Below are 27101 nucleotides of genomic sequence, written 5' to 3'. Positions count from 1 at the left end.
AATGATCATCAATTCAATATGTAGGTTGAAACACAATCATTAACTGAAACAGAACAAACTGTGTAGGAGGAATAAAACTGGGTGAGGAACAGCCAAACTCAACTAACAAGGTGAGGTTGCTGAAGACAGTTTACTGTCAAAAGTCATACACCATGGCAAGACTGAGCACAGCAACAAGACACAAGGTAGTTATACTGCATCAGCAAGGTCTCTCCCAGGCAGAAATTTCAAAGCAGACAGGGGTTTCCAGATTTTGCTGTCCAAGCTCTTTTGAAGAAGCACAATGAAACGGGCAACGTTGAGGACCGTAGACGCAGTGGTCAGCCAAGGAAACTTACTGCAGCAGATGAAAGACACATCATGCTTAGTTCCCTTCACAATCAGAAGATGTCCAGCAGTGCCATCAGCTCAGAATTGGCAGAAAACAGTGGGACCCTGGTACACCCATCTACTGTCCGGAGAAGTCTGGTCAGAAGTGGCCTTCATGGAAGACTTGTGGCCAGAAAGCCATACCTCCGACGTGGAAACAAGGCCACTATGCACGAAAACACAGGAAGAGAGAGAAGCAACTGAGGCTGCCTAAATCCACAGAAGAACTGTGGTTAGTTCTCTAAGATGTTTGGGCCAACCTACCTGCCGAGTTCCTTCAAAAACTGTGTGCAAGTGTACCTAGAAGAATTGATGCTGTTTTGAAGGCAAAGGGTGGTCACACCAAATATTGATTTGATGTAGATTTTTCTTCTGTTCACTCACTTTGCATTTTGTTAATTGATAAATATAAACTATTAACATGTCTATTTTTGAAAGCATTCTTACTTGACAGCATTTTTTCACACCTGCCTAAAACTTTTGCACAGTACTGTATATATATATATATATATATATATATATATATATATATATATATATATATATATATATATATACTGTACCTAATATATATACTGTACCTATGCTCAACAAATACTATGGTATGTCTAACATTAACTCTTGCTTATTCAATGATTGAACATTTTGTATCATGCAAATCGTATACAGTTCTGACTGAATGCGAAGAGGATGATCTTTAAATGACCTTTTAAGTTTTAAAAAGGAACCTTACTGTTTTAAATCACCAGCTGCAATTTAAACAGTAAATTCCAGAGGGAGCCCTGGCATATTATTATTTGTTTATTTAGCAGACACCTTTATCCAAGGCGACTTACAGAGACTAGGGTGTGTGAACTATGCATCAGCTGCAGAGTCACTTACAACTACATCTCACCCAAAAGACGGAGCACAAGGAGGTTAAGTGACTTGCTCAGAGTCACACAATGAGTCAGTGGCTGCGGTGGGATTTGAACTGGGGACCTCCTGGTTTCAAGCCTGTTTCTTTAACCACTGGACCACACAGCCTCCTAAGGCAAAGCTGTTGATAATCATAGACTTGCTCCTGTATAAAATTATTTTTTTTATTATTTATTTAGCAGACACCTTTATCCAAGGCAACTTACGGAGACTCCCCAGAGTCTCCCCAGAGTCTCTGTTTTCACCCCAGAACTAATAAACACCTCATTATGGTGAAATGCTGTAGTTGTTGTTGTTGTATTTCATTTCATACGCATCACACACAACTCTTTAGATCTACTCATTACTTTAATTATCTTCACGTGCATACAGACTACTGCACTTCCCTTTTGACTGCACTTAAGGAGCTAGAGATGTGCATCTTCTGAATTGGGAAGCATATTTGTTCATTATTTGTTCAACACATTGTGAATGTTCTTGATCACACACTCAGATTTTTTTTTAGCAATACCTTTAAAACTGCTCATCATGTTTCGATGAAAATGGGTATAGATGTTACTGTACATTCTTCAGGATCTACTTATGAATCGTTGTGAATTATTACTCTGAAGTAATTTAAACACATTTAACATTTGTTACAGTAAGTTACTGAAAAAAACATTATTCGACCACACTACAGGAATTGAGGGATACTAATTTTCATGTATGTATTAAGATATTTTGTGGTTGATGTTTTTATGTTTCATTATCTTTTAATGAGATAGTGATATGTTAACAGTAAAGAGACCTTATTTTATATGAAAGTTACATGGTTGTATTTCATGCAGCAGGTGTTTCTGGGCATGTTATATCTGACCAGATAAACAGCTACCTGACTTGTGTGCATTTTGTTTTCTACAGGCGGAGGGGACAAGGCTGCAGAGAGAACTGCGGGGATATTTAGCTGCAGTCAAAGGTGAGAAAACTGAGCAAATGATTCTGTGCGCAGCAATAATTTGAAGGTTGCAAATCCCAGTGCAATCAAGGAATCAGCACGCCTCCTCTGCAAAGCCAAGCCAGACTGCTTCATAAGAGCTGGTCAAGGTTATTATATTATTCACACCGCCTCCAGAGACAGATGTGAAACTAAAACCATTTTCAGTGTCTGGCTGAATTAAAGCGCTGATCCTGAAAGCATGTTGCCTTACAGTGTTTGTCAAGACATTCGAAAAGGAAAAGGAAAAAGCCTCCCAATGCTCACAGTTCCTTACAAGCTGATCTATACATTGATTTTAAAGGTGACTCATATGGATTTATTTTTTGTTTCAGTTGTCACCTTAGCAGCTTCACCCAGCATGAAAATACCTGTATCTTACTGCAAGCAGCAGCAGGAGCATGCCTCTTATGCTCAAGGGGTTACATAGTGACACATGGGTTAAAGGGAGGATCGTGTAATTATAGATAAAACGACTTTAGTGGACTGTTAAACTAGACAATGAATAGGTTCTGCTTTCTAATACATAAGTATAGAAAATAAACATGATTGTTGCATACTTCAGGGGGCTTGGTGTTTAGTGGATTGTCAATAGGATATCAAGAGCCATATTCTCATTTATTCCAGTCTTTAACTCCAATTTTTTAAAAGATTAATTTTACAAAACTAAAAACAAACAACAAAGTAAAATAATCTAAGTTCTCTTAAACATCCAGGGGGTTTGTTTCTTATTCTGTAACACATGATTTGGAGTTAATTAAAGACTGGAGGAAATGCTTGGTCTCTTTATTTCAGGGCAGTTGTGTCTGCATGTTATTTTGATTATATTGACTGCTGGAGAACTACATCACATGTATGAATGTGAAATGGGTTCTGGTGGTCTGAACGTTTAAGGCTAATTCTTAGTTTGTTGATTTCTAGCGATGCAGGAGGCCTCCATGAAGTTAACAGAGTCTCTACATGAAGTCTATGAACCTGAGTGGTATGGCGCGGATGACATCATGCTCATTGGAAAGGTGAGTTAAGATGACCATGCTGTCGTTGAATATTTGTTAATGTTGTCCTAAATAAAATACATATTTTTAATTATACATTTTCAGTAAACTTTTTAATTACTGAGATGAGGGTTTCATTTCCTGTGGTGTCCTAGACACTAAACAATACAAAATACAATATTATACAAAGCATGACAGCCATTGCAAATACAAAATAACCAAACAGAAATAAAACATATATTTAGAACACACAAGGCAGGGCAAAACTGAACTAAAACAAAAGGATAGTGTTAGCAAATAAAACGATTTCCGTCAACTGCTTTTAGCATGTCACATATATTATGGTTAGTTGGAAAGTGTTCCAGTTTTAGAGGCATGTAAAAAAACAAAAAAAAAAAAAAAATGCATTTTCATCAATCACTTTTGGTCTGATTTTGCTTTTATGTACTTTTTGATATTTTCAATCTCACTATTGGACCCTGTTGTTTGTGTTGTGTGATATTTATGAAATGGCTTCATTAGTTTAATCCTTTCAAAGGCAGTGGGTAGCGAGGTGACCTGTGAACAAACAGCTACTTTCCAGTCGCAACCAGCAAATACATATCAGGACAGATGCATTCCTAATGATTATACCCTCCTGCCGTGTTAAACGTCTCCCTCCTACAACATTAAGTGTGCACTGTTATTTATTTATTTATTATGAATTTCTCTGTGACACTGACAATAATGTAACTTCTAAAAGCTTGTAACAAAATAACAGAACTATTTGAAATAGTTGAATTTCCTTCCAGGTGGATTGGGAGCTTACAAATTGCTTTTCTTAATAAACTATTTATAAATGGTTTAATTATTATTATTATTATTATTATTATTATTACATGATTTAATATTTAGCAGTCAGACAGACCCCTTGTAATGATTAGTTTTCTTGTTCATTTGTGTAACCAAGTGTTAAATAATTAAATGCTGTACTGGCATTTTGATCGCTTGATACGGCAGTTTCAGCTAATTCATTGATCACGCTGTTGAGACTTGGCTGTAAATTGGATGGCATAGTGTGTTGATCGAATTAGTCTAAAATGACCATGCATATTGTATAAGCAATAATCCATTTCACACTTTTTGAATATTGTAACTTGGTATTCGGTTGGTATCAAGACACCTTCCAGCACCTTGTGGAGTCTATGCAACATCATATCACAGCTGTGATCAGAGCAAACAGAGGCACAACCGGGTATTGAGTACAAGTCAGACAGTGCATGCCATACTTCTCTTTTTATCTATCTGTCTCTCTTATGCATGCGCATCCTGCTATAACAAGAATATAATCAACAGGAGGAAAAAAAGCTCTCCTTTACTTTCAAATTGTGTTATTGATATACTGATAAGATTCTAAAGGAGATACCTACAATATTGAGCTGATATTCTCAAAATGAGCTTATGATATAAAAACCTTACTATAACCTTCCTGTCATTAGTTACCTTCATTAAACCTACACCGATAACCTTTGCCTCTGTAAATTTGAATTATTGATAAAATATTACTGGATTTATACATTGTATGATTAACCAGCAATCATCTGTTATTTTAATATGTACCACCCTGTAAAAGTTCAGCTGATATACAGATATAATGCAAGATTTTGCATGCACACCAACACCACAGATACAACATGGGTGATTTGGATGTGAGGTGACAGACCTTGCCTTCCTTTTGTGCTTATGGCAGCTCTAGATATGCTTGCTTCGTTGCAGTCACAAGCTTTTTCACACCTCAAAGATGACTTTGAAGCAGTATGCCAAAAAAGACTTACTCTGAAGTGAAAATTAGACAAAGATACTGAGTTCAGGTACTGAATAGTTTTGGGACAGCTTGGATAAACACAACCAAACCCAGAGAAACCAAGCTCAGAAAAACAAAAAAACTCTTTTACAATATTCAATATAAATTAAATGTAAATTACAGTATAGAGACATATTTTGAATATGATATATGAAAAAGCCCTCTCTGTCTGTATATTTAGAGTTATATACTTATATGGACTTGCCAGGTACATTCCTAGTACACGTTACTGGGCATATCTGAGTTTGGGGTTATATAGAAGCATTCTGTCTGTCTGTGTACAGGTATGTGTCACTCTTACAGTTTTACATTTAACTAGAATGCAAATCCACTTCAGATAAAACCTGATGAGGGCATTGTTCTTTAGTACAAATTATTGCGAGTACCTCAACACCTAGAGGTATATCAAGATGACTTTGAAAACGTACCTTTGTCTTTGCACTTACTTACTTACTCCTGAAGTCTGATCTGCATATTTTAACTATCTCAAAGAAAATAGCTCAAAAACTGGGTTTTCTTTTTCGACAGTGAAAAAACCTTACGCTTCAAAGTAGAAATCGTGTTATAAAGAGCTGTATTTTCCCTTTCATTGAATATGGTGATACTTTATTTTTACATGCCTTTGCTGAGCAATTAAAAAAACTTGATCGATTAATGAACAAAGCAGCCAGATTTATATTAGAATGCCACCCTCAAACCCATCACTGCCAGTTACTGGCTTCTTTAAATTTGATGTCACTTAATTGTAGAAGGCAATTACTCTGGGTACTTTTTGTATGTAAAACTGTAGTAAATTTCTTGCCAGGTTACCCAGGTTCGCTACAGGTGAATATACAGAAGTATATTTTGCGATCTAGTCTTGCACTTATTTATCAAGTGCCTTGGAGAAGGTCCTGGGTTGGCCGATCAGCATTTAGCTACAGAGCCCCTATGGCATGGAATAGTCTGGACAGTAGTATCCAGGATATGACCGAGTATCAGATAAATACCTCAAATGTATCACCTAAATGAAGAATAAGATTACATTTATTTTAATGAGTAGGTTCCAAGAATTATCGAAGTGTAAATGTTTCTGATCCGAGATTGAATGTATGATTCGACTGGCTTTTAGAGTGATGTTATTTTTAGGGATGTGAAATTACTGCTGCCTGTTTCTGGTCATCTTGCCAGGACACTTGTAAAAGAGGCCTCGGTCTCAATGGGGTTTTTTCCAGGTTATAGAATGAATAAATAAATAAGTAAATGAAATAGAGCTCATTGCTTTAATCATTATTTTGTAACAGTTTGCTTGTTGTAGACAGTGGATTAACAGCAGACTGCTGAGTATGGTGTGATAACCAGCACTGCATATTTTGGTAAGAAGATGCCATTCAACATTCTTGTGGTATACTGTATGCAGTGATAGAAGCCTTGGTGTACTTCTTGACAGCAACCTCTCCTTTGATGCCCACATCTCCTCCGTGGTCAAATCTTCCTTCTACCATCTTCAAAACATCTCCAAAGTCTGTACCTACGTTTCCCTCCCGGATGCGGGGATACTTTGTCATGCATCTGTCTCCTCTCGACTCAACTACTGCAGCTCTCTATATGATGGTCTCCCGGCACGCACCATAAACCAACTGTAGCTAGCTCAGAATGCCGCTGCCAGGATCCTTACCACATGTAAAAAACGTGATCATATCACCCCCGTCTTGTTCAGCTGCACTGGCTACCTGTAAAGTTCAGGATTACTTTCAGAACTCTCCTACTCACCTACAATGCCCTTCATGGACCCTTCTGGACTGTTTGTTATCTCCAAGCAAAAGTGCACCACACTTGGAGAACGCTCGTTTAGCTTCATGGCTCTGACTCTCTGGAACTCTCTCCCAGCTTTGGTGCGTGGTGCTCCCACCGTCGCTCGCTTTAAATCAACTCTCAAGACCCACCTGTTCTCTCTTGCTTTCCATGCTCTTCAAGCCTAATATCTGCTATTAGCTGCTGTGTTGCTGCTACTATTTCACATATTATACTACTATCATGTATTATGCCCTTTGTTTTTTACTGTATCGCATTTATTATGCATTTCTGTGTATTTAAATTGATTTGATTGATTGATTGATAGGCTGGAAACAGGAATTCAGTACCAGTCTGGCTACCGTGGTGTTATGAGTCCCACTGATATCTGAACTAGACACTGCAGATCATCGAACACATTCTATTCCAGAAATATCACATCCCAATGCTGAATCTAAATACTAATATAAAGTGACATTGATGGAAAGTTGAATTTCCTAAACATGTACTGTGTGGTGCGGCATTTTGCAGTAACTGCCACTTATTAAATGTGAAGTGTTTCTCAAGTAAATATGTTAACTTTGGGTTAGTCTAGCAGGATTTTTTCAGTGATTTTATATTTCCATTATGCCTGTTTATAAGTTGTGGTGTGTTCATCTATCCAGTCTTCATCTACCTCTTCAAATATTGAGCTGGTCACAAATAAGAAGAATTGAATTCTGTTCACTGCGAGTCTCTAAACATTATGCCTTTATAGTTTATATATATATATATATTTTTTAAGGTATGGTTTGACAGAGTAATCCACAATAAATCACTGTGGTCTTTGTTTTGATTCCGACTCAAATTCATGTTAGATAGTGTTGTAATGCCATTATAAATCCTTTAAGAAATGCGTGTACACAGTGTGAATTCTGATATTAAGTTTGAACTAAGACAGGCAAATTTATTAAAAAAGGGTTGATGACTCTCCTCTCATCTGTTCTGTACAGTCTGAGGAAGCTAAGGGGGCTTTTTGTAAACCCTGCATCTGTTTCAGTAGCAGTAATTGAGCACAGCATGAAAGGCAGAGGAAGACGTTGCTTTGTGTTATTTTCCATTGCGTTGTGTTATTTCCTGCCCTTGCTAACGTGCATTTCTTGATTTTGCAGGGCTGTGATGCTCTATGGGAAGACTTTCATCAGAGGCTGGTGGATGGGGCCCTTATAACATTGGATACTTACCTGGGACAGTTTCCTGACATTAAAGTACAGCATTTTATGTTTTAACAAATTTCAATTAAAATACTTTAAACCTCTCCTTGGTTAAAAGGCCATGAGGAAAATTCCAGGAATGACAAACACTGATGTATGCTGGTCAGAGCTGCTGGTTTGATGGTTTTCAACTGTTCTTGCTGGTTCAGGAGACTTGGTGCTGGTTTGGAGAGCAGGTTAAAGAACATTGGTCAATTACAAATCCCTTTTGTGTAAAGTTCTGAAATCAATTGTGTGTGCCTACACTCCAAAATGAATCAATTTGCTGTAAGCAATGTGCAGGATTGTATATACTTGCTGGCTACCAAGTAAGAGACCAATAAATATTTGTTCTAATTCCCAACTCTTAGCTGGTCACCAACGCACTCTATCTAAATACTGCCACCATTTAACTATTTAAATAAGACCAAACCTGGAATTTTGCTTACTCTTACATAACAAAATACTCTTACAGAGACTAGAGGTGTTGGATTTCACAAACTTCCCTTCTTTTAAAAATATAAACTACAACATTTAGATTCAGTAGACCCCACTGTCTTGTTTAATGCTTATGTTATGTGGTAATCAACCAATTCCATTTTTAGCTAACGTGATGCATATTTATTAGAGTTTTAATAATAACAGGCTAGATTCTCAAAACTATTTACTCCAAATTGTCATTAGCACAGTATTGTTCTCAAAGGAAAAAAACACCAATTACAAATCTAAAATGAATACGAAACAACCTAAGACTGAGTTGTTTATTTCTGGTTTGATACCTTTTTGGGTGTGTGTTTCCTTTTTGAAAAAATGGTGCTAATGACAATTTGGAGTACAGAGTTCTGAGAATCATGCCCAGTTAGCTGAGGAAGGTAGTGAAATCCACTGTGTCTTGTTCAGTTCAACTACTGACTCAGTGTTTGTGCAACGATAATCTGTTTAAATGCCTACATGTCTGTTTACTGTATTTTGCACTATTTTTCTGAAAAGGAAATAAAACTGCCAATGTTACAAAACTAATAAGAAACAATACAGACAACTACAAGTGGTTTCTTACTCAAAACTCAAAGCTATATATCTAACAGCTGGTTTCACAAACCTCTATTAGCATTAATCCTGTGCTACCTTACCCAAAATTAACATTAGGTCGTCCAAGATTAGTTCTAATCTGGGTCTGTGAAACCATGCATATGTGTTAGTGTACATATTCGGTTGTTCTCTGGTTACATTACCAAGAATACAGTAATTGCATTGCAAGTTTTGCCAGCACAGACTGCAGGCTGATGTTGCTTGCTATCCATGGGTTGAAATTCTCTTTAACAGACTCGCATTGCGAAGCGTAGCAGGAAGCTGGTGGACTATGACAGCGCCAGGCATCACTTAGAGTCCCTACAGAACGCCAAAAGAAAAGATGATGGCAAAATCACTAAGGTAGGGTTTCTTTTTTGTTGCCATTTTCAATATTTGTATTTCTGAATCAATTTAAAAAGCAATCACGTGAAGAACCAAAGATTCTCTTCACAATAAAAGGAGGGACCAGGAATACTTTAAATAAAGCGGAAACACTTAATGGCCACAAATCCCTAATCAATTCTGACTGAACACCACAGTAATAACACTATCTTATGCACTTCCATAGAGGTCTGAAGTAATTCATTTTTAATTCAGCCCTGTTAATTCATGTGGATTTAATTATCTGTATTCATTCCATGTTCCTTTGTAACAAATGGTGTTGTTTTCATATGTATAAGGCATGCATTCATCCATGAATTAACATGTCTCACAATCCCCAGGTGGGCAAGTAACAGGGTATGAATTAGTGAAGAATAAACAGTGAATTCATAAGGAACGGATGGAGGGGAAAGGGGAACCAAATTGTTTTTAAATCATAATGAATTAACAGGGCTGAATTCAAAATTAATTACTTCAGAACAGAGGAAGTGCATAAGATATGAAGGTGTTATTCCTGTGGTATCCAGCCGGAATTCATTATGAATTTGCGACCATTATTTTGATGTGTTACTAATAAAGCTAACAAGGTCAGCCATATAATAATCACCAGTATAAACTGTATGGGAGGCTGCAAATGCATCTGCCTCTATACAAGGACCCTATAGAACAGTAAGTGAACTATGATAGTGCTTTTGCTCAACAGCCAAGGAGGCTGTACGGTGTTCTGTACACAGTTCTTTAATGGATCTGTCACTCCATATTTGATTTATAATATAGAAAGGACCTTCTTTGTATATTGAAGGTCTCATACATATTTGATCTCTGCAGGCAGAAGAAGAATTCAACAAAGCACAAAAAGTATTTGAAGAACTAAATGTAGACTTGCAAGAAGAGCTCCCGTCTTTGTGGGACAGGTGAGACGCTTCAGTGTTATCCTCCCCTGTGAGGGATACAGTACATATTGTGGGGATGCCCAGCGTCATGGCTGGTGATAAGTTCTATAAACATTAGTAACAAGGCTGTATATTGGGAACCGCTGATACATACATTTCTGATGAACCTGATAAAGGACATTGGTTATAACATATTTAAGGTGATATATTTTTTTCATTGTACATTGCTTTTTTTATTTAAATTTCCATGCAGCAAGTAAAGTTTATTATATATCCAGTATCTATACAGTAGCACCACATTTAGTTATCGATGTACTGTACAGTGTTTTTTTACATGGTGTGTTTCAGTGAGTGTGTCTTACATAACTGCTTTACTTTCCTGTGCTTTAACTTATTGGTACATTTTTTTAATGTTCCCTTTAATATTTTGGTTATATCACTTTCATATCTATATGTATCTTTGATTTCTGTTCAGTATTGTATTTTCACGAACATTTTAAAATTGGTCAACTTTTTTTGTTGTCTTCCCTTCCCTGTAAATCAAGATTTGCTATTTGTATAATTTTTGTAAAAATTCAAATCATTTTTATCCTCCTGCTTTTCATCTGTGCTGTGGGTTGCATCTCTGTCATAGGAATGCTATCTGTGTGTTAGTAGCCTTTGCCCTAAAGAGGATGGTATTGAGTTGTGTTATCCTAGTCGTAGAAACATATGAATATAGTGTGTAGGCTCCTTTTATCCGACTTGCTGGCTTTATTGATGTGTGTCTGTGAAACAGTATAACCTGCTGTTCATGGAAGAGCAGTTTGGTTATGCCTTTGTTGCACAAATAAGCGGGAGACTGACATTTCCCCCATGCATGCCTCAAACAAATATATTTTTAATTTATAATTATGCAATGTGATGGTACTGAATATGCTGGAAATATCTATGTGTTTTACAACCTGTGACTCACTACTGTCCTAATACTCGTAGGAGCGTCAGGGTAGTGTACATATTATCGTGTGTGTGTGGTAGAATAAGCATATTTATCAATTACAGAAGAGCTTCCATTTGCTCAAAATGAAGCAATTGCTATGGAATACAGCCCAGCAGTGTTTAATCTCAGATGGGTTTCTCTGACTGGAAGAGTTGGGAGTACAGCTCATAGAGCTTGGGGCCATCACTGTAGAGCATTAGTGTGCTCAGTGACTGAGTCAGCCTGATTTGAGGGCAATGCGTTTCTCTTTGCGCTGCATTTTCTACATAGTTCACTGGCTATAAAAATACAGGCGTCTCACCACCTTATTTCACAAAAAATTTATATTTATTGGAGGAATTCTAAACCTCCTGAAGTGTGACGTTATAACTTTAAAACAAAACTGAATAAGTACTATTCGTCAATTTAATTTGTAACTGGCGCCCTGTGTTGTATATCTGAATGAAACTTTACTATCACAGGCGTACCCCAGTGACAGGCATGTAGTGAGATGTTTACATATTTCTATTGAATGTCAGAATCTGTGGCCACATGGAACTTCTCTGTCCATCCCCATACTGTATGGGTAGGTGGATGTCGGTGATATATTTTTCAGCATACTGAGAGCGCTGATTAATGTATCTGTGGCAATGGATATATGTTACTAACAAAATTATTCTCTTACTTTTCATATCAAAATTATATATTCTTAAACCTGACATACTGTAGTGCCTGAAGCAATACAATTTAATATATGTAAATGTGCTAAAACTGAATGTTTGTTTTAATTAAACATCTACTGATCTCTTGTTTGTTTGTTTGTTTGTTTGTTTTCTTTACTAATTTAGTCGAGTTGGTTTCTACGTGAACACATTCAAGAATGTAACAAACCTGGAGTCAAAGTTTCATAAAGAAATTTCAGTTGTAAGTATGAAAGACAGTTACTGTACACGTTATTTAGAATATACAATACTGTGGTATACATATGTTTAACCCATTAAGTGCCATTGCCCTCATTTCAGGACAGGCTAGTTTGTAATTATTGGAACCTTTTTAACTGACATCTAGCAGTTATTTAAATTTTCTCTTTAACTATATTGTTATGATAACTTACTCTAATTTTCTTAAATGCAGAATTTAAGTCTAAATGTAACTATTGAGTCAGTCTGCAAATATAGCCCTTCAGATACTTTTATGACGCCTTAATAAAATAAGAAGCTGAAGCTGTGTTTTCCTACCCGCAGTGATGATAAAACTCAGTGGTCTATGTGTCGAGCTGCATAGCCGGTGTGAAATCACACTGGTCTGATTACGGGCACGTCTAACTAGACAGTCCTCAAAATAGGACGCAGCAGTTTGTAGCCAAAACAAAGCATTTCATTTTTTTTTTCTGTGAAGGAATATTCATTCAGAATGTATCAAATTACATAAATACAGCTTGTGTTTTGATTTTTTTCAAAGAAAAATGTATTTGGTACTTAATGGGTTAAGGGTTTCATTAATTAACAAGTGTGACGAATGTAAGAAGCTTTGTTGCTAAAAATATATATTTCAGTTAATACCTACAATGTTATCAGCCTTTATGAATTACTTGTTTTTGAGTGGAAATGTTCATATTTGTAAACTGAACTGCTAAATCGACCATTGCAGGTAATTCAGGTGTATCTTTGAATTTACACTGTCCTGAGTGTTTGCAATCTGCTTTGCTGAGGACACATGCATGCCTTTAGCATAAACTGAAGTGAACTTTGCAGTGTTTTTAGACTAGCACAGTGGCATCTTAATTAGTGCATATTAAATGCCAGTATAACAGTTCCACATCTCCCTCACATTATTTTGAAATCCATAATTTAAAATAGAATGCCCGAAATATAACTAGAATATGGGTTTTTAAATATGTAGTAATATATTCTAAACATATATTATGGATATGTGTTAAGAATATGTATAGATATCGTCTCATACAAAAATACAATTGAATTAGCTTGGCAAGTGCTTGGAGGGGTTTGACTTCAACAAGCAATCAAGCACTCCTCCTCGTCAAACAATATTTCACAGTGGAAGCAAACGCAGATGCTGCTGGGACACAAGAGTATATGCATTCGATTAAAATGCTGTCTTTGGTGGAATTGAACCAACTGTTTGTTTACTTTAATTTTGCACTGTAGTCTAGCTCTAAGTACATTCACTTTCTAAAAGACACCTTGCCTAAAGATAACTTCAGAAAATAAATATATCCCTTGCTCCCAGAGGCAGGTAGCTTTATATATATATATATATATATATATATATATATATATATATATATATATATAAAGCTACCTGCCTCTGGGAGCAAGGGATATATATATATATAATATAAATCAGTGTTCAGTGAATCAGTGAATTGTTCTGGTAGTTTCTGGAAATGCAGGCAAACTGTGCAGGCACATTTACTACTAATGCGAATCACACAATGTCACATTTTTAAAACAACTTCCAAACCAGTTAACAATTCTTAAATATGGTGAAATAGATTGTCCCTTTTCCCAAACATTTTAGTAATTCGTAACTCCAGTGGACTTTCAAGTCTTCATTATGATACGCTGTCCTTGCTGTTCAGTAGAATATATAAAGCATGGATTAGCAGGATGTGTAGTTATAACACATGGCTTGCATGGTTTTGATTTTAGGTGTATTTAGAAACCTTGTAATCTGCTCAAAATAAACACTTGCCTGTGCCCGTAAAAAGGGAGTCACCTGTTTTTGTTGGAAAAAGGTCATTACTGCAGGTTACACAATGTACATCCAAATGAATATGTGCCGTACTATTTTAAATAGCCATGCTAATAATGTATTAAATTGTAGAATCTAGTAATATACAGATGCAGATTAACATACAGATTAGAAAGAGGCTGTATATAATATACTGGTTACAAATAGTCATGTATACTTCTAATGCTTTACTGCTCAGATTTGTTTGTAGTTCATGTCACATTCCTGGCAATGTCCAAACTTCCATTGTACTAAAACAATATTTATTACAATAAACTGATCAGAGTAAACAGAGGTTCTCAGTCATTGGACTACACTGGACCGTGAATCCCAGTTGGGCCCTGAAAAATGCTGTTTATCCAACTGGTCCAAAGGTTATTGCAATTTTAAAGATCATATTTGTATATCTAAAGTGCAGTTTGTAGTGCTTTCTATGAGTCAAAAATACATCAAATTCAAGGCACAAATTGAAGAAACGCCATCTTACTGAGACAGAAATACACTTCCTTATTTCCTGTCATTTTGTTGCCTAGTGTTGTGTTAAGAAATGCATATCACCCACATCAAAACAAATAACAAATGAAACTCGGTATAGAAAATAAAAAAATGCCAACCAGGAACATGGCTCAGTGCTACATCAGTGCTTCCCCACGACTGTCAAAAGTACATTCTCAGAAACAGAATACAGTGCTACCCCTTTAGAACGCTGCAGTCAGGAGCCACTGTTAAGAGACTGTGCTATTTGTGTTCCACCTTATAACGAGAACACTAGTGTTAGTGTAATGGCATTATGGGGCAAATGGGAGCCATGACTGTACCGCCTTATAAAGGGGGAGCACTATAGTATCGAATCCTGGAGTTAAAAAATATTTTAATACAAAATAATTATAGTAATAATTATAGAAGTTATAGCCTTTCTTAGAAAATGTATTGATTTGAAGTTAAGAATCGTACATCTTAACTGTTACAGTGTAGCAATTCTGATAACCATTATTGATTTAACTAAAAAACTAAACACATATTAACTTACATAGTTCAAAAAAATAAACTTCATTTAGTTAGTAGTAGCGGTAGCATGTTGGCACTTTAGTGCAATACATTAAGGAATCCCTTTTGTACTATGAGGGAATCTTAATAGAAACATTTCTCAAATAATTAAACGTAACCATGCTTGCCGATATAAAAAAAACAACAGGCATGACCAGTAGAATGCTCCAGTGACTGTGAACCCAGATTGCCACAATTAGGTCAGTAAAATTAGAACATATCTGTAAGATTGTTCTAAAATCTTACTAAGATGTTATAAACACCCTTTTTAATGCAATCCACGTTTAATTATAAATATAAATAATAGCATAACAGTCATAGTGTGCAACCTCTATATTCATTGTAAATGTAGCCATAGATTGCTAACTTTGTATTCTTTACCTTTACTATTAAATGCAGTGTTGGAGATGACAGTGCAGGAATCTCTCTGTTTAATAATTAATAAAGGAAGACACACAGTGCTCTAACAATGCAGGCAGCTGTCTATTGACCTGTTGCTATGGTGACTGGAAGGATGTGTGCTCTTGGCAGGATTTTGTATGCATATCAATAGATCTTATGATAAAGCAGTCTCTTATGGGCAAACACTTAATGAAATATTGAGTAATCCATTCATAAAGTGACTTTGCTTCCAAAGAAGGGAGAGTGTGAGGCTGAATACCTGATAAAAGTGAAAAATCCACAATACAGTACACTTTGTGTAGCCCTGTCTAATTAGCACAAGGTAACACGACTGTCTGAAAGCTTGTCCCAGACGGGCAATTCCCTCGCTAAGGCCATTGAAGAAAATCACGTTTCCTAAGGGGCAGACCTTTCAAGAACTACAAGCAGAAAACATCACCGATGACTGAAAGGGAAGATATGTGTTTGTCTCTCCTGCAGGGATGTTGATGCGTGATTGGTGCTCACTCACAGGAACATTGCAATTCAGTCTGCATGAGGAAGTAGGCATTCTCTTACAGGTGGTACCACCTGAGTAGCCTGAAGAGTAGAGTGCTTCTGATGAAATGGTCAACCCACCCCCCGTCCATGAATCATATCTAGCATTTGTCTCCTTGAGCGTTGCATTGGTCCTTCTAAAGATAGACAGGTGGCTAGATGGTGCACACTGTCAATTTGTTTTCTGCATATCATTAACAGTACTCCTCGTTTTGTGTCTTTGCTTATTTCAGCTGTGTCACAAGCTGTATGAGGTGATGACCAAGCTGGGAGAGCAACATGCTGACAAGGCCTTTACTATCCAAGGAGCTCCAAGGTACTGCTCTGTGCAAGCGTAAACACACACACACACACACACGCACGCACGCACATACACACACACACACACACACGCACATACACAAACACACACGCACACACGCACGCACATACACGCACACACGCACAAACACGCACGCACATACACAAACACACAGACACGCACGCACGCACATACACAAACACACACACTGCATGCACGCAGACACAAACACATGCACACGCACGCACGCACATACACAAACACATGCACACACATACGTACCTACTTACTTATATACATACATACTTACAGTGGATGCACACATATTATGTAAAACTTACGCCAAATAAATACACAGATAGACACAGAAAAGCATTTTGTTTCATTATTGGTTAATATGGGGGGATGTTATTATCACCTAGTAGAATGCATGTTAACTTGTGTGGTCCCTTTAATATTTGCTATCTTTTAAAATTCATAGCCAGTGCGGCTAAAGTCATCATCTGGAGAACTCAGTATTGTGAGCAACATTTCCTAACATACTGAATAGTAATGTCATAAATGTAAATAAAAATATATATTACACACTACCTTTCTACTCAGTATCGCAAAGGCTGACAACTGCTAGTTTGAAAAAAATCCTACGTCACACACCTCTTCAACAGCTAAGTCAATTTAAAACCGTGACACTAAAACTGGTCACCTACCACATTCACCTGACGAAATTCCTTTCTAAACATAAACAAACCTCAATACAGCGTAACAATTTACAATCTGATGGACTATAGATTAGAAATACTTCTACTGCAGTACAGCCATATATAATAGTTATAGGATGGAAGTGCCTGTGGGGGGGTTATATTGACACTAAGAGCACGCACATAGATCTCAGCTTTCAGTCTGTCAGTTCACTTCTAATAGTAACAATATTCCCCCATACACAGAGGCTGGACATCCCATAACCCTATCATAGAATAAATAGACTATCGTTTGTTTTGTTTTTGTTCTGTTCAAGTACTAAAATACCTTTATGTGGAACCAAGTTTTATTTTGTTCCAGTGCCACAGTTTGTGGTTCAGACTGGCTACATTTATTTATTGATTTATTTATTAAATATGATTGATTGATTTTTTAATGCAAAGCATCGTGATCGTACCAAAGTGCATTTTACTGGTGGTACTAGTGCTGTACTCTCCCTCCTGAAAGCACTGTACAAACAAAGACATTTCCACTTTCCAATGAACTCGAAATGCCCAAGACTAAACTTTTAACAAATATAAAAATAACCTAACAAGATGAAATGTTGCAATTGTTTACTCATAATGATTCATGCTGTTTTTCTTGCAATTTTGACAGAAAATCATGGTAAGTAGATGGATTGGTATTGTAACAGAGCCATGATTTGGGGACAAAGCTCTCAATCATGCAATCTGTATGTTCTACCATAAGTAGACAACATAGCACAGTACAAACTAGCCTAATGTGTTGTACAGTGTAGTACTTAGGAAACACGTATGTACACTAGATTATAGAACTTAAACTCTTGATTGTGTAAGGTTGAAGGAAAGTTGATAAAAAAAGAAAAGCACAGAAGTGACCTATGGGGCTCTATTCACAAAGCTTTAACTCCTTAGTTAGTCATCAGTTGGGTTATTTGACCTTTGTATTGAGCAAGGTGAGTCTACCCAGAGGAAAGAACAATATGGACCTATTGGGCTTGCTGGTTTTAAGAACTAGCAGTTTATGTGTTCATTTATTTAACACAGTATAACAATAGTATGTGAGTGTGAGTTTGTGTTCGTCTTCAGTATACAGTTTGGCATGCTTGGCCTAGTTGCAGATAAAACCTTCTTGAAATCTTCTGAAAGCTGTATATGGAACGCTTGGACCGTAAAGACACACCCAAAAAAGTTGCTAAACCAAAAACTAAACCATTTAGAAATATAATGTAGGGGCTTGTGAGTAGTTATTTCTTATTTGTTTTAGAAGTGCAAAGAATATTTTTTCTTTAAGACAAAAATTGTGCTAATGGCGATTAGCTTTAAGAATCTATCGCATTGTTTCCAAAGGTTGAGTCCACTGGATGAAACATTTAACAAGTTAAAAGTAACAGTCTACAATAGTTGTGTGAAATATATAGCATTATTTAATTATTCCAAAAGGTGAACTGAGTTGATTTTCTGTGAATAGATCACCATAGTCAGTGAAAACAATATGTGAATACAGCACCATGTAACCACATGGACCACATCAACTAGGAGTTCATATGGGAACCACACAATTTGTCCCAGTGTTCCAATTCCACATGTGAATGAAATTACTGTGTTTATTTTTTTGGTTAGGATGCTCCTGCTTTCATTAAAGTAATTGTAGCTAACAAAATAATTCTATGAATCTTAGCCGTTTTGTGCTTCTGTTAGCTACATAGGTCTCAATTGTGCAGTTTTAAAAGAAACATGTTACGGCACACATGCATTTTAATTTTGAAACATGATGTCTGGTACTACTTTAGGTTAAGGAAACTCTCAGTATCTATGCATTTCTCTTGGGTTATCTGTTTGCACTCCCTGGTTCATTTTACCTCAGCAGTGTCTTCTGGGTGAAAGCATATCAGTTTGAATAAAATATCCTAATAAAATCTGCGGGTATGTTTTTTGGAGCACATGGCTGACAAAAAGAAGGAGTTTAAATGTTTAGCTCCAGTTGATGTCACTAATTGCAGTCCAGCATACTTTTCTAAGACTCTTACTCAAAGCACTGCTCCGCTTCAGTGTATTTGTCAGTCACACATTTTGAATGGTTTACAGTATATTACTCAACCTGCAAGATACAAGAAACAAGTGTGACTGTCTATTGTGGATTGTAGGACATCCTGTATATCAGGGGAACAGAAGGGTGTGCATAAAAACAGAATATGGTTTCTAAAATAGCACCTCCATAGTGTTTTGGCGCTTGATTCTGGTATTTTTACTTCGAGATTAGTCAAGTTTTGTGATAATAATAATAATAATAAGGACAGTTTGAACTGTGTACTCCTAAAAGGGATACCATCTAGATGTTCTTAATATTTCATTTATATTTGATATCCTAGTTTGTGTGTTCTCTATCATTCTTGATTGTTGTTTGCGCCAAGATCATTATTGACCAGACTTACTTACTAATGCCATTTTTCTACCACAGAAAAAACAGAATCTCTGAAGTGTGGTGATTTTTGTATAGAGATTTTGTATGTACTTTTATAGATCATGTATGATGAATCAACCAACCACCATTATAGATTTGTCATAATTTCAGTATATCTTATCTTGTGTACAGGTGTCACCTTGTACGCAGAACCAACTCCACAATTCCAAATAAATAATATATATATATACAGTAGTAGTTCCTGGGTACACCTTCTGTTTATGTGATTTTTTTTAAATAGGTTAATATGATGTGACGTTGTGTTATGAGAGCTTCACAGTTCTCTCTCACAAACTGCACACAATCTCTTTTAGAATAAGAAACACCCTACATACTGCATAGTAACTTAAAATCCACTGCTGCAGAGTGGACAGAAATTACAGTTGCACACCTCACTTAAGAAGTTCAGCTTTTCTCTGGTTGAAAAGGACACAGATTTTAATACAATATCATACACTTAATAACGGTGGTGTAAGAGGTGTGTAAAAACTATTAGCCTGAATGAATGTCCCTTGACATTTTTTTTAAAGTCCCTTGTGTGTGTGACTTCATGTATGCTGCGCTTCATTGTTTTTACAGTGTGTCCCAGTATTTATATTTATCCACATGTGGTTGCTAATCTTTATCAACTCTTAAAGCAAAAAGTCAATTTGTTCAACAATTATTATTATTATTATTTTTATATTTGTTTTGTAATTAAAATATAGTGTGTAGTACATATTGGTATAGGGTCCCTTCTGTCTGATTCATTAATTCACGATTCAACTGTAAATTGCAGATGTACTATACTCATGAAGGCCTCTTTACTAATTCACTGCCTTCAGTATTAGTATCTGTTAGTCAGACAGTGAAATAGTGAATGGCCACTTTATTCTTGAACCTGTCTTATATTTAAATTGGCCTATACTTGGTTTCCTCTCTTTTTTTATTCAGAATTAATTTGGAAATACATTTTTTAAAAAAAGACACTGTGGGGTACAATATGTGCTTTAGCTTCCATAGGATCCTCTCATGCTGAAAGAAGACTGTCTGGTAATAAATGCTCTCCATAACTATGAGGCTGTTTCAAAAAGGGATGTATAAAAAAACACAGAGAAACCTATTGCTCTCCCTTTTTAAAACAAGGTACTTAGTAGTGGACTATGCTTGAGCCATTTCTTTTAATCCAGCAGCATTTACGTCAAGCAGAAGAATGGGATACGTTGATGGTTCCTGTGAAGCAGCTCATGGGCTGTTTCCGTAAGCGGTAATTAAATTGTAACTGTCATGCTTTTCTCAGTGATACTGGTCCACTGCGAATTGCCAAGACACCCTCGCCCCCAGATGAACCTTCCCCGCCTGGCAGTCCTGAAGCCAGCCCCAATCACATGCTGGCACCCGCCTCACCAGCACCAGCTCGTCCAAAGTCTCCAACACAGGTAACAGACCTGCCATTGTGCCAACAGGATGTTTATTGTACCAGGTTCATATCCTAGCCTTATACTCGGGCTTGGCTTTGTGCAAATGGGATATGAGTTTGGTGATCTCCAAGAGACTGTAGTCAAAGGGAATAAAGATAGCATAGAATCTGTTATATTCTGACAGGATTTCTATGGTTATCAATTGTTAACAAATTTGTTGCGTAGTATTTTGTCATTGGTGTTTGTAATGTACTTCAGGGTTCCTGTCCGGTCCTCATTTTTTTTTAAACATTTTTTTTTTTTTATGCTGGAGGTTACAAAGTTTATACAGTTTGTTTGATGTAAAAACATGTACAGTTGAGACTGGTCACGTTTGTGTAAGGGAGGTCAACAATGGGACAGTATTGGAGCTTAAACTCACACTATTGGTCTGTGGATAAATAGAAAAGGCTTTCTAGCACCTTCCATGCATTCACAATTAATGTAAAACAGTGAATGTAATGTGCCTTTCTGCTGAACTATCCTGTAAAATCCAATTCCTACTAATATTCTGTAATATCACAGGCTATCACTATTGGTTTATACAGTTTCACAGAACGTTACACTGCACTGCACAAATTCAAGGAGATACTGTACAGCTATAGCCAAAGGTTTTGCATCACTCTATAGAATTAACTAATTTTGCAATATCATTTGGTAGTTTCTTTGATTACATGATGTTAAATATAAGATCTAAATTATGTTTTTTATAGTTTTCTTTTTTTGTCTCAGTCCTAAAATTCTGGGTAATGCAAAACTTGTGGCCATAGCTGTAGTACTTGTGGTTATGCCTACCTTGGTGTTTTATTATGCTGAAGGGGCTAATATAGTACTGAACAGAAGAGTGTTTCTTTTAAAATCCTTGGCGAGACTGGTAGTGGAAATTCAGTGTAAGTCAACTTCTAAGATCGACTCACCAGTCCAATGCGAGGGTGGAGGTTGAAGAGGGCACTGATTAGAAAGAGGCTATTCTTTCATCCTTGTTATAAGAAATTTACTTTGATTTCCTTTGGTTTGCTTCTGCACTCCTTGTTATTGAGAGAACCATCTTGTATAAAAGCTTAAAGAGATCAAAGGAAGAAACTTAATTACTGGAGGTATCCTGTTTAAGTGCAACAACCTGAATTGTGATATAAATTGACAGCTAGCACAGTATGTAGATGAAGCGTATCACATTGCCATTATGTGAGCTGTTTGAATAGAAATCATCTTTTAAAGTTAGAAAAGAACATGGCTTTCAGTACAGCTGTATAATCCATTCTATAACATTGCTTATCTGTTCATAGTGTGTGTTATCTGTTTACAGGACCGCAAGTTTAACATGCTACGCTTTTCCTGTCCTGTCAGAATAAAATATTTTCAAACAATAGATACTGAACATATTTTGGCGAGTTATTGTATTTATTTCCTGTGTATGAAATCACGTAATTCTGTTTTACACAGTTTTTCATCCAAGAAATCTACTTTGGTTTCTCAATAAACTGGTTTATTCATTGTTATGTAATGTTTTTGGTTTCCAGCTAAGAAAGGGTCCTCCTGTCCCACCTCCTCCAAAACTCACCCCTACGAAAGAACTGCATCAGGAACAAATCCTCAACTTGTTTGAGGACAACTTTGTCCCAGAAATCAATGTCACCACACCCTCACAGGTAAGTTTCTTTATATGTTTTCGAAGAGCTATAGCTTGTCATTGTTACAAACACGAGAATGTGTTGCTAACACAATAAGAAAGCATCTGTTTGGACTTTTGGGAAGGTCGGTTTGAATTAAATCAGTTCTGCAATGAGATATTGAGTTTTTGGTATCCTAAAAAAAAAAGTTTCAAAATCTGATCAGAGGGAAACCAGAACACGCCTTATCTACCTGGAGTTAAATAATCAGACAGCATCTCATCACTCAGGCAAACATGGAACAAGTGCTTGCTGCTTTGTGAATGGTCTTAATATCATGTTAGTTACTAAAGCAGAGCAGAAACATTTTACTCAGTTCTGTTATTGAATAGTAAGTCAATTGTATGAAGGCAGGTGATGCCAAGTAGGAGCAAGCTGACATTGATATAAAAAGGGTGTTTTAAAGATACCATACTTATGTAGAAGAGAAAGGGTACTGACCAGAGCTCTTTCGAGACACACCCACACGTCAGGGCAAACCGATACAAAAATATTATTATTATCCATGTATGCCATGTAAAAATTGGCAGTTTTGGCAGGCTGCAAAAAACAACAATAAATAGAATTGTGCATTACAGTTTCTGCAGCCATTACCTTACAAGTCAAGTTCATATACCCAAGTATGTATTTGTACAACATGTTATCAAAATCTGAATAAAAATAAGCAGTCTTGAGAAATAATCTCTGCACCACACTTACTTCTGCTCTCGTGGCACAGTATCAAATGACAGGCTAGCTGAGAAGTTTGACCTGTACAGGTCCTTCTGCAGGACCCTTTTTGGTCAAGGCAGGCCATTCACCAGGGACAATGTGGCATCTGAAACTAGACTGCCTTCGACTTATTCCTTACAATAATATTTTCAGCTAATGTCTGTGAAGAAAGATTGATTGCATAAGCGGAGATTGCTGCATATCCAATATGTGAAAACGAAATCCCCCCAATTTATTTTAATTTTTTATATGAGAGCCATTATTCAAAGCAGTGCCACCACAAGAAGCTGAATTGATGATAACCACAAAGAAAACATTAGTCAAGTGTCATCGCAAAGACAGTATCGCTGCTGGAAGCTGTGCATATGCTTAAAGTTCCTCTGATGCCAGCTGCTTTTCGAAAGCTGTCCTCAAAGTCCTTGATATCAATAACACCATCTTGGCTGGCACTGAAGTCAGTGACCGTGTTCATAAGGATCTCTCTGAAGCGCTCAACAAAGAAGTGCTTTATTGAATATGCGGTGTTTCTGTGCAGTCATGTTTTTGATAGTGTGCATGAAAGGACGACAGCAAAAAAACAGTACATTCTACAGCCAGAGTAGCACATTGCTGTTTTGTAGAAGCTGTTTAGGTAATAATGGTTCTTGTTTTAATTCTAATTGATTTAATTCAGGCCCTAGTGACAGATTAATGAAATATATAAATAAATGTGTTCTCTCATGTACCTACTGCAATAAAATCTTGCTTTTAGGCCATTTCTGTAAAAAGACCACCTGACAATTAAGGCCAGTTTTTTACAGCTGTAACTGTTCCAATTGACGTCAAGATAACGTCAGCTTATTATTAGGCTGCTCCTGTGTTCAGTATAAGTGCCACCTCCTGCAGTCCAAAACACACCTGCAGCTCTGTCAAATTACCACACTATTAAGACCAACCTGCTGTAAACTACCACATGCCTTTTTTGCTGCCTGTTTGACAAACCATTCTAAAATCCTGAAAGTTCTAGATCCAAAACTCTTTTGCACATTTGATTTTTAAAAAATATATACAAACACAAAACCTAATAAAAACTTAAACCAACCAAAACTAAATTAGAACAGTTTGAGTAAAAGAAAAATAAAACACACTTTTTATATCAACACACACACACACACACACACACACACATACACACAAGCATGCACACGCACGCACGCACACACGCACACACACACGCACGCACACACACACACACACACACACACACACACAAAGCCCCTGGCCCCAACCCCTGCCCTGTCAAGTATCTACCAATAGGATTGTTTTTTTTTCTGTGGGAAAACAGACAAATTTATTTTTGAGTGATGAACAGAAGCCCCTCAGATTCCGCAAAGGAAAGATGCCGAAATCATGGGCAAAATATATTAAAAACATAAATCCTTCCTGGGAACGAGAAGCAGTCTTTTAAGGGTGAGAATTTGTCTGTTGTTGGAGCTCGACCACACACATTCAAGAGCAGATGTCTGTTCATCTGCTACTCTTAATACTGTACTAACACATGCCAGTTGCATCCTGGCTTTAATGTATCTCACCATTGCAATTAAAATGTACATTTCAAAATAGATTTGTTTAAACCTTTTTTAAACTGTTAGTATCAGAAGATACGGCCAGTTGATCATTTTGGCCCGAATGGTAGACACTTTGGCTGTTTCAACGACACTTTCTATATATGTGAGACTGCAGTGTACACTGCCTATATGTGAGACTTGCATTGTGTTAATTTTCCTTTGGCCAGTTTATCTGCATTTTGTATTGGCAAATCTAACTAGCAATATGTTATTTATTACAGTAACGTAAAAGTGCCTTTAAACAAAGTCACCTGCGTTTCAATACATGTAAGCAGATATATTATGATCGCAGATTAAAAGCACCGTTAAGAGACGTTACTAGTGAGACCAGACCATCATATAAAATGTATATTGTTATAATAAAAGTAAAATCAGTTTATTTTATGGGGTTATGTGAAACAACCAAATGGGTTTTTAAATCGTCCAATTTTCTTTGCTTTCTCATTAAATGCAGAATGAAGAACGCTAAAATGAGAGCGCAACATTTTAAGTGACTAGTCTGTATTAATGTTAATACAATTACGAATAGTGATTGTAATAAAATGTGTCCTGCATTTATTCTGTTTGAAATGATAAATTAATTGCTTATTAAAATGCCCCCTCATTGCATGCAGTTTCTTCGTTCTGCACATCAAAACAAGTAGCCTAAATTAAACCAATTTTAATACTAAATGGCTAGCAATCGAATTCTTAAAGGGAAAGAAAACATCAGGGTGAAAAACACAAAAAAGCAGCCACCTTAAATATAATAATAATAAAGTTATATTAACTAACCCTTAAAAAGGAAATATTGAATATATTAGAAAAACTCCCTTATAAATGGCTTATTTTCAAATAAAAACATACAGCGCTTTTTATTCATGCTGATATTTTTCAGATTCCATTGTATTAGAAAACAAGTAAATTAAGAGAACTCCTCTTTAAACATTGAAAGTAAATAACTAAGTAAAGTCTTCTCTTTTTTACGGTGGCTAATTGCTGATCCAGGAGATAGCCAAAGGCTTCTTCAAATACTTACTCCTCTCCTGTAACTTCTGTCTTTCCTTAGGGTTGGTGTTTAAATGTTAGCTGTTCACCCTGGTGCACTTCTGACACGGAAAATTATTCAAATGTATTTTATGCGTGCCCGCACATACTGGGGTGCAGCCCCCTCAATTCTGTGTTCTGGCCCTCCTTCCACTCCATCATGGAAAGTCTGGCACCGCTGTCATGGCAAATCAAAGACGGAGCGAGCAATTTTACACAAAAAGGAAGAAAATTAGATGGCCATTTTAATTTCCTAGTTTTAATAAAATTAAGATTAATAGCAGGCAGCATTAATAGCATTACAGTGATAAATATACTTGCTTTGTATTTTTATTATTAAATGACAATCAGAAATCATATCATTGTAAGTGGTTACCCACCATGACCCCCACCCCCACCAAGATTTGGACATTATTTATTTATTTGTTTATTTAGCAGACGCCTTTATCCAAGGCGACTTACAGAGACTAGGGTGTGTGAAGTATGCATCAGCTGCAGAGTCACTTATAATTACATCTCACCCGAAAGACGGAGCACAAGGAGGTTAAGTGACTTGCTCAGGGTCACACAGTGAGTCAGTGGTTGAGGTGGGATTTGAACCGGGGACCTCCTGGTTATAAGCCCTTTTCTTTAACCACTGGACCACACAGCCTCCTATGAATGTAACTGAATACCACAGTAATATGATCTTGCAATATTTACATGACAGTGTAATACATTCACAGCATTGAAGTTGAGCATATACACAGTACTTTTCTTCTACCGTCGGAGATTTAAGCTCAAGCCCTTTGCATTGGACACTCATTGGGTAACTTCCACCATCAGTGAGCGCAGGAGAGATCGAGTTCTGCCAGCCTGCAATCCTAACTGGAGCCCAAATAAAATGGGTTGGATTTCAATCTGAATATAAAACACAATGATAGGGTGAAGGAGGGGGTGCCAACCTGAGGTAACCCAGATTTAGAAAGTAAATGCTAAAGAAGCAATATTATTTTATTTAATCAATTTACTGTAGCTG

The 27101-nt window shown here is 36.6% G+C and overlaps 1 protein-coding gene across 9 annotated transcripts in view; it reads left to right on the top strand.

The window, feature by feature from the left end:
- The window catches only part of LOC117400495 (amphiphysin-like), a 76913-nt gene that overhangs the window by 23957 nt on the left and 25855 nt on the right, over positions 1-27101 (top strand). For all 9 annotated transcript variants that reach the window (XM_059023056.1, XM_059023060.1, XM_059023057.1 and 6 more), the window contains exons 3-11: positions 2188-2242; positions 3182-3276; positions 8023-8118; positions 9427-9534; positions 10384-10469; positions 12255-12330; positions 16380-16462; positions 20910-21048; positions 22590-22718. In XM_059023056.1, coding sequence (XP_058879039.1) covers positions 2188-2242; positions 3182-3276; positions 8023-8118; positions 9427-9534; positions 10384-10469; positions 12255-12330; positions 16380-16462; positions 20910-21048; positions 22590-22718 — 867 coding nt within the window. The remainder of the gene's footprint in view (positions 1-2187; positions 2243-3181; positions 3277-8022; positions 8119-9426; positions 9535-10383; positions 10470-12254; positions 12331-16379; positions 16463-20909; positions 21049-22589; positions 22719-27101) is intronic.

Source organism: Acipenser ruthenus, chromosome 4, assembly GCF_902713425.1.
Source record: "Acipenser ruthenus chromosome 4, fAciRut3.2 maternal haplotype, whole genome shotgun sequence".
NCBI classification, from domain to species: Eukaryota; Metazoa; Chordata; class Actinopteri; order Acipenseriformes; family Acipenseridae; genus Acipenser; species Acipenser ruthenus.
This window is presented reverse-complemented; position numbering and strand designations above follow the sequence as displayed.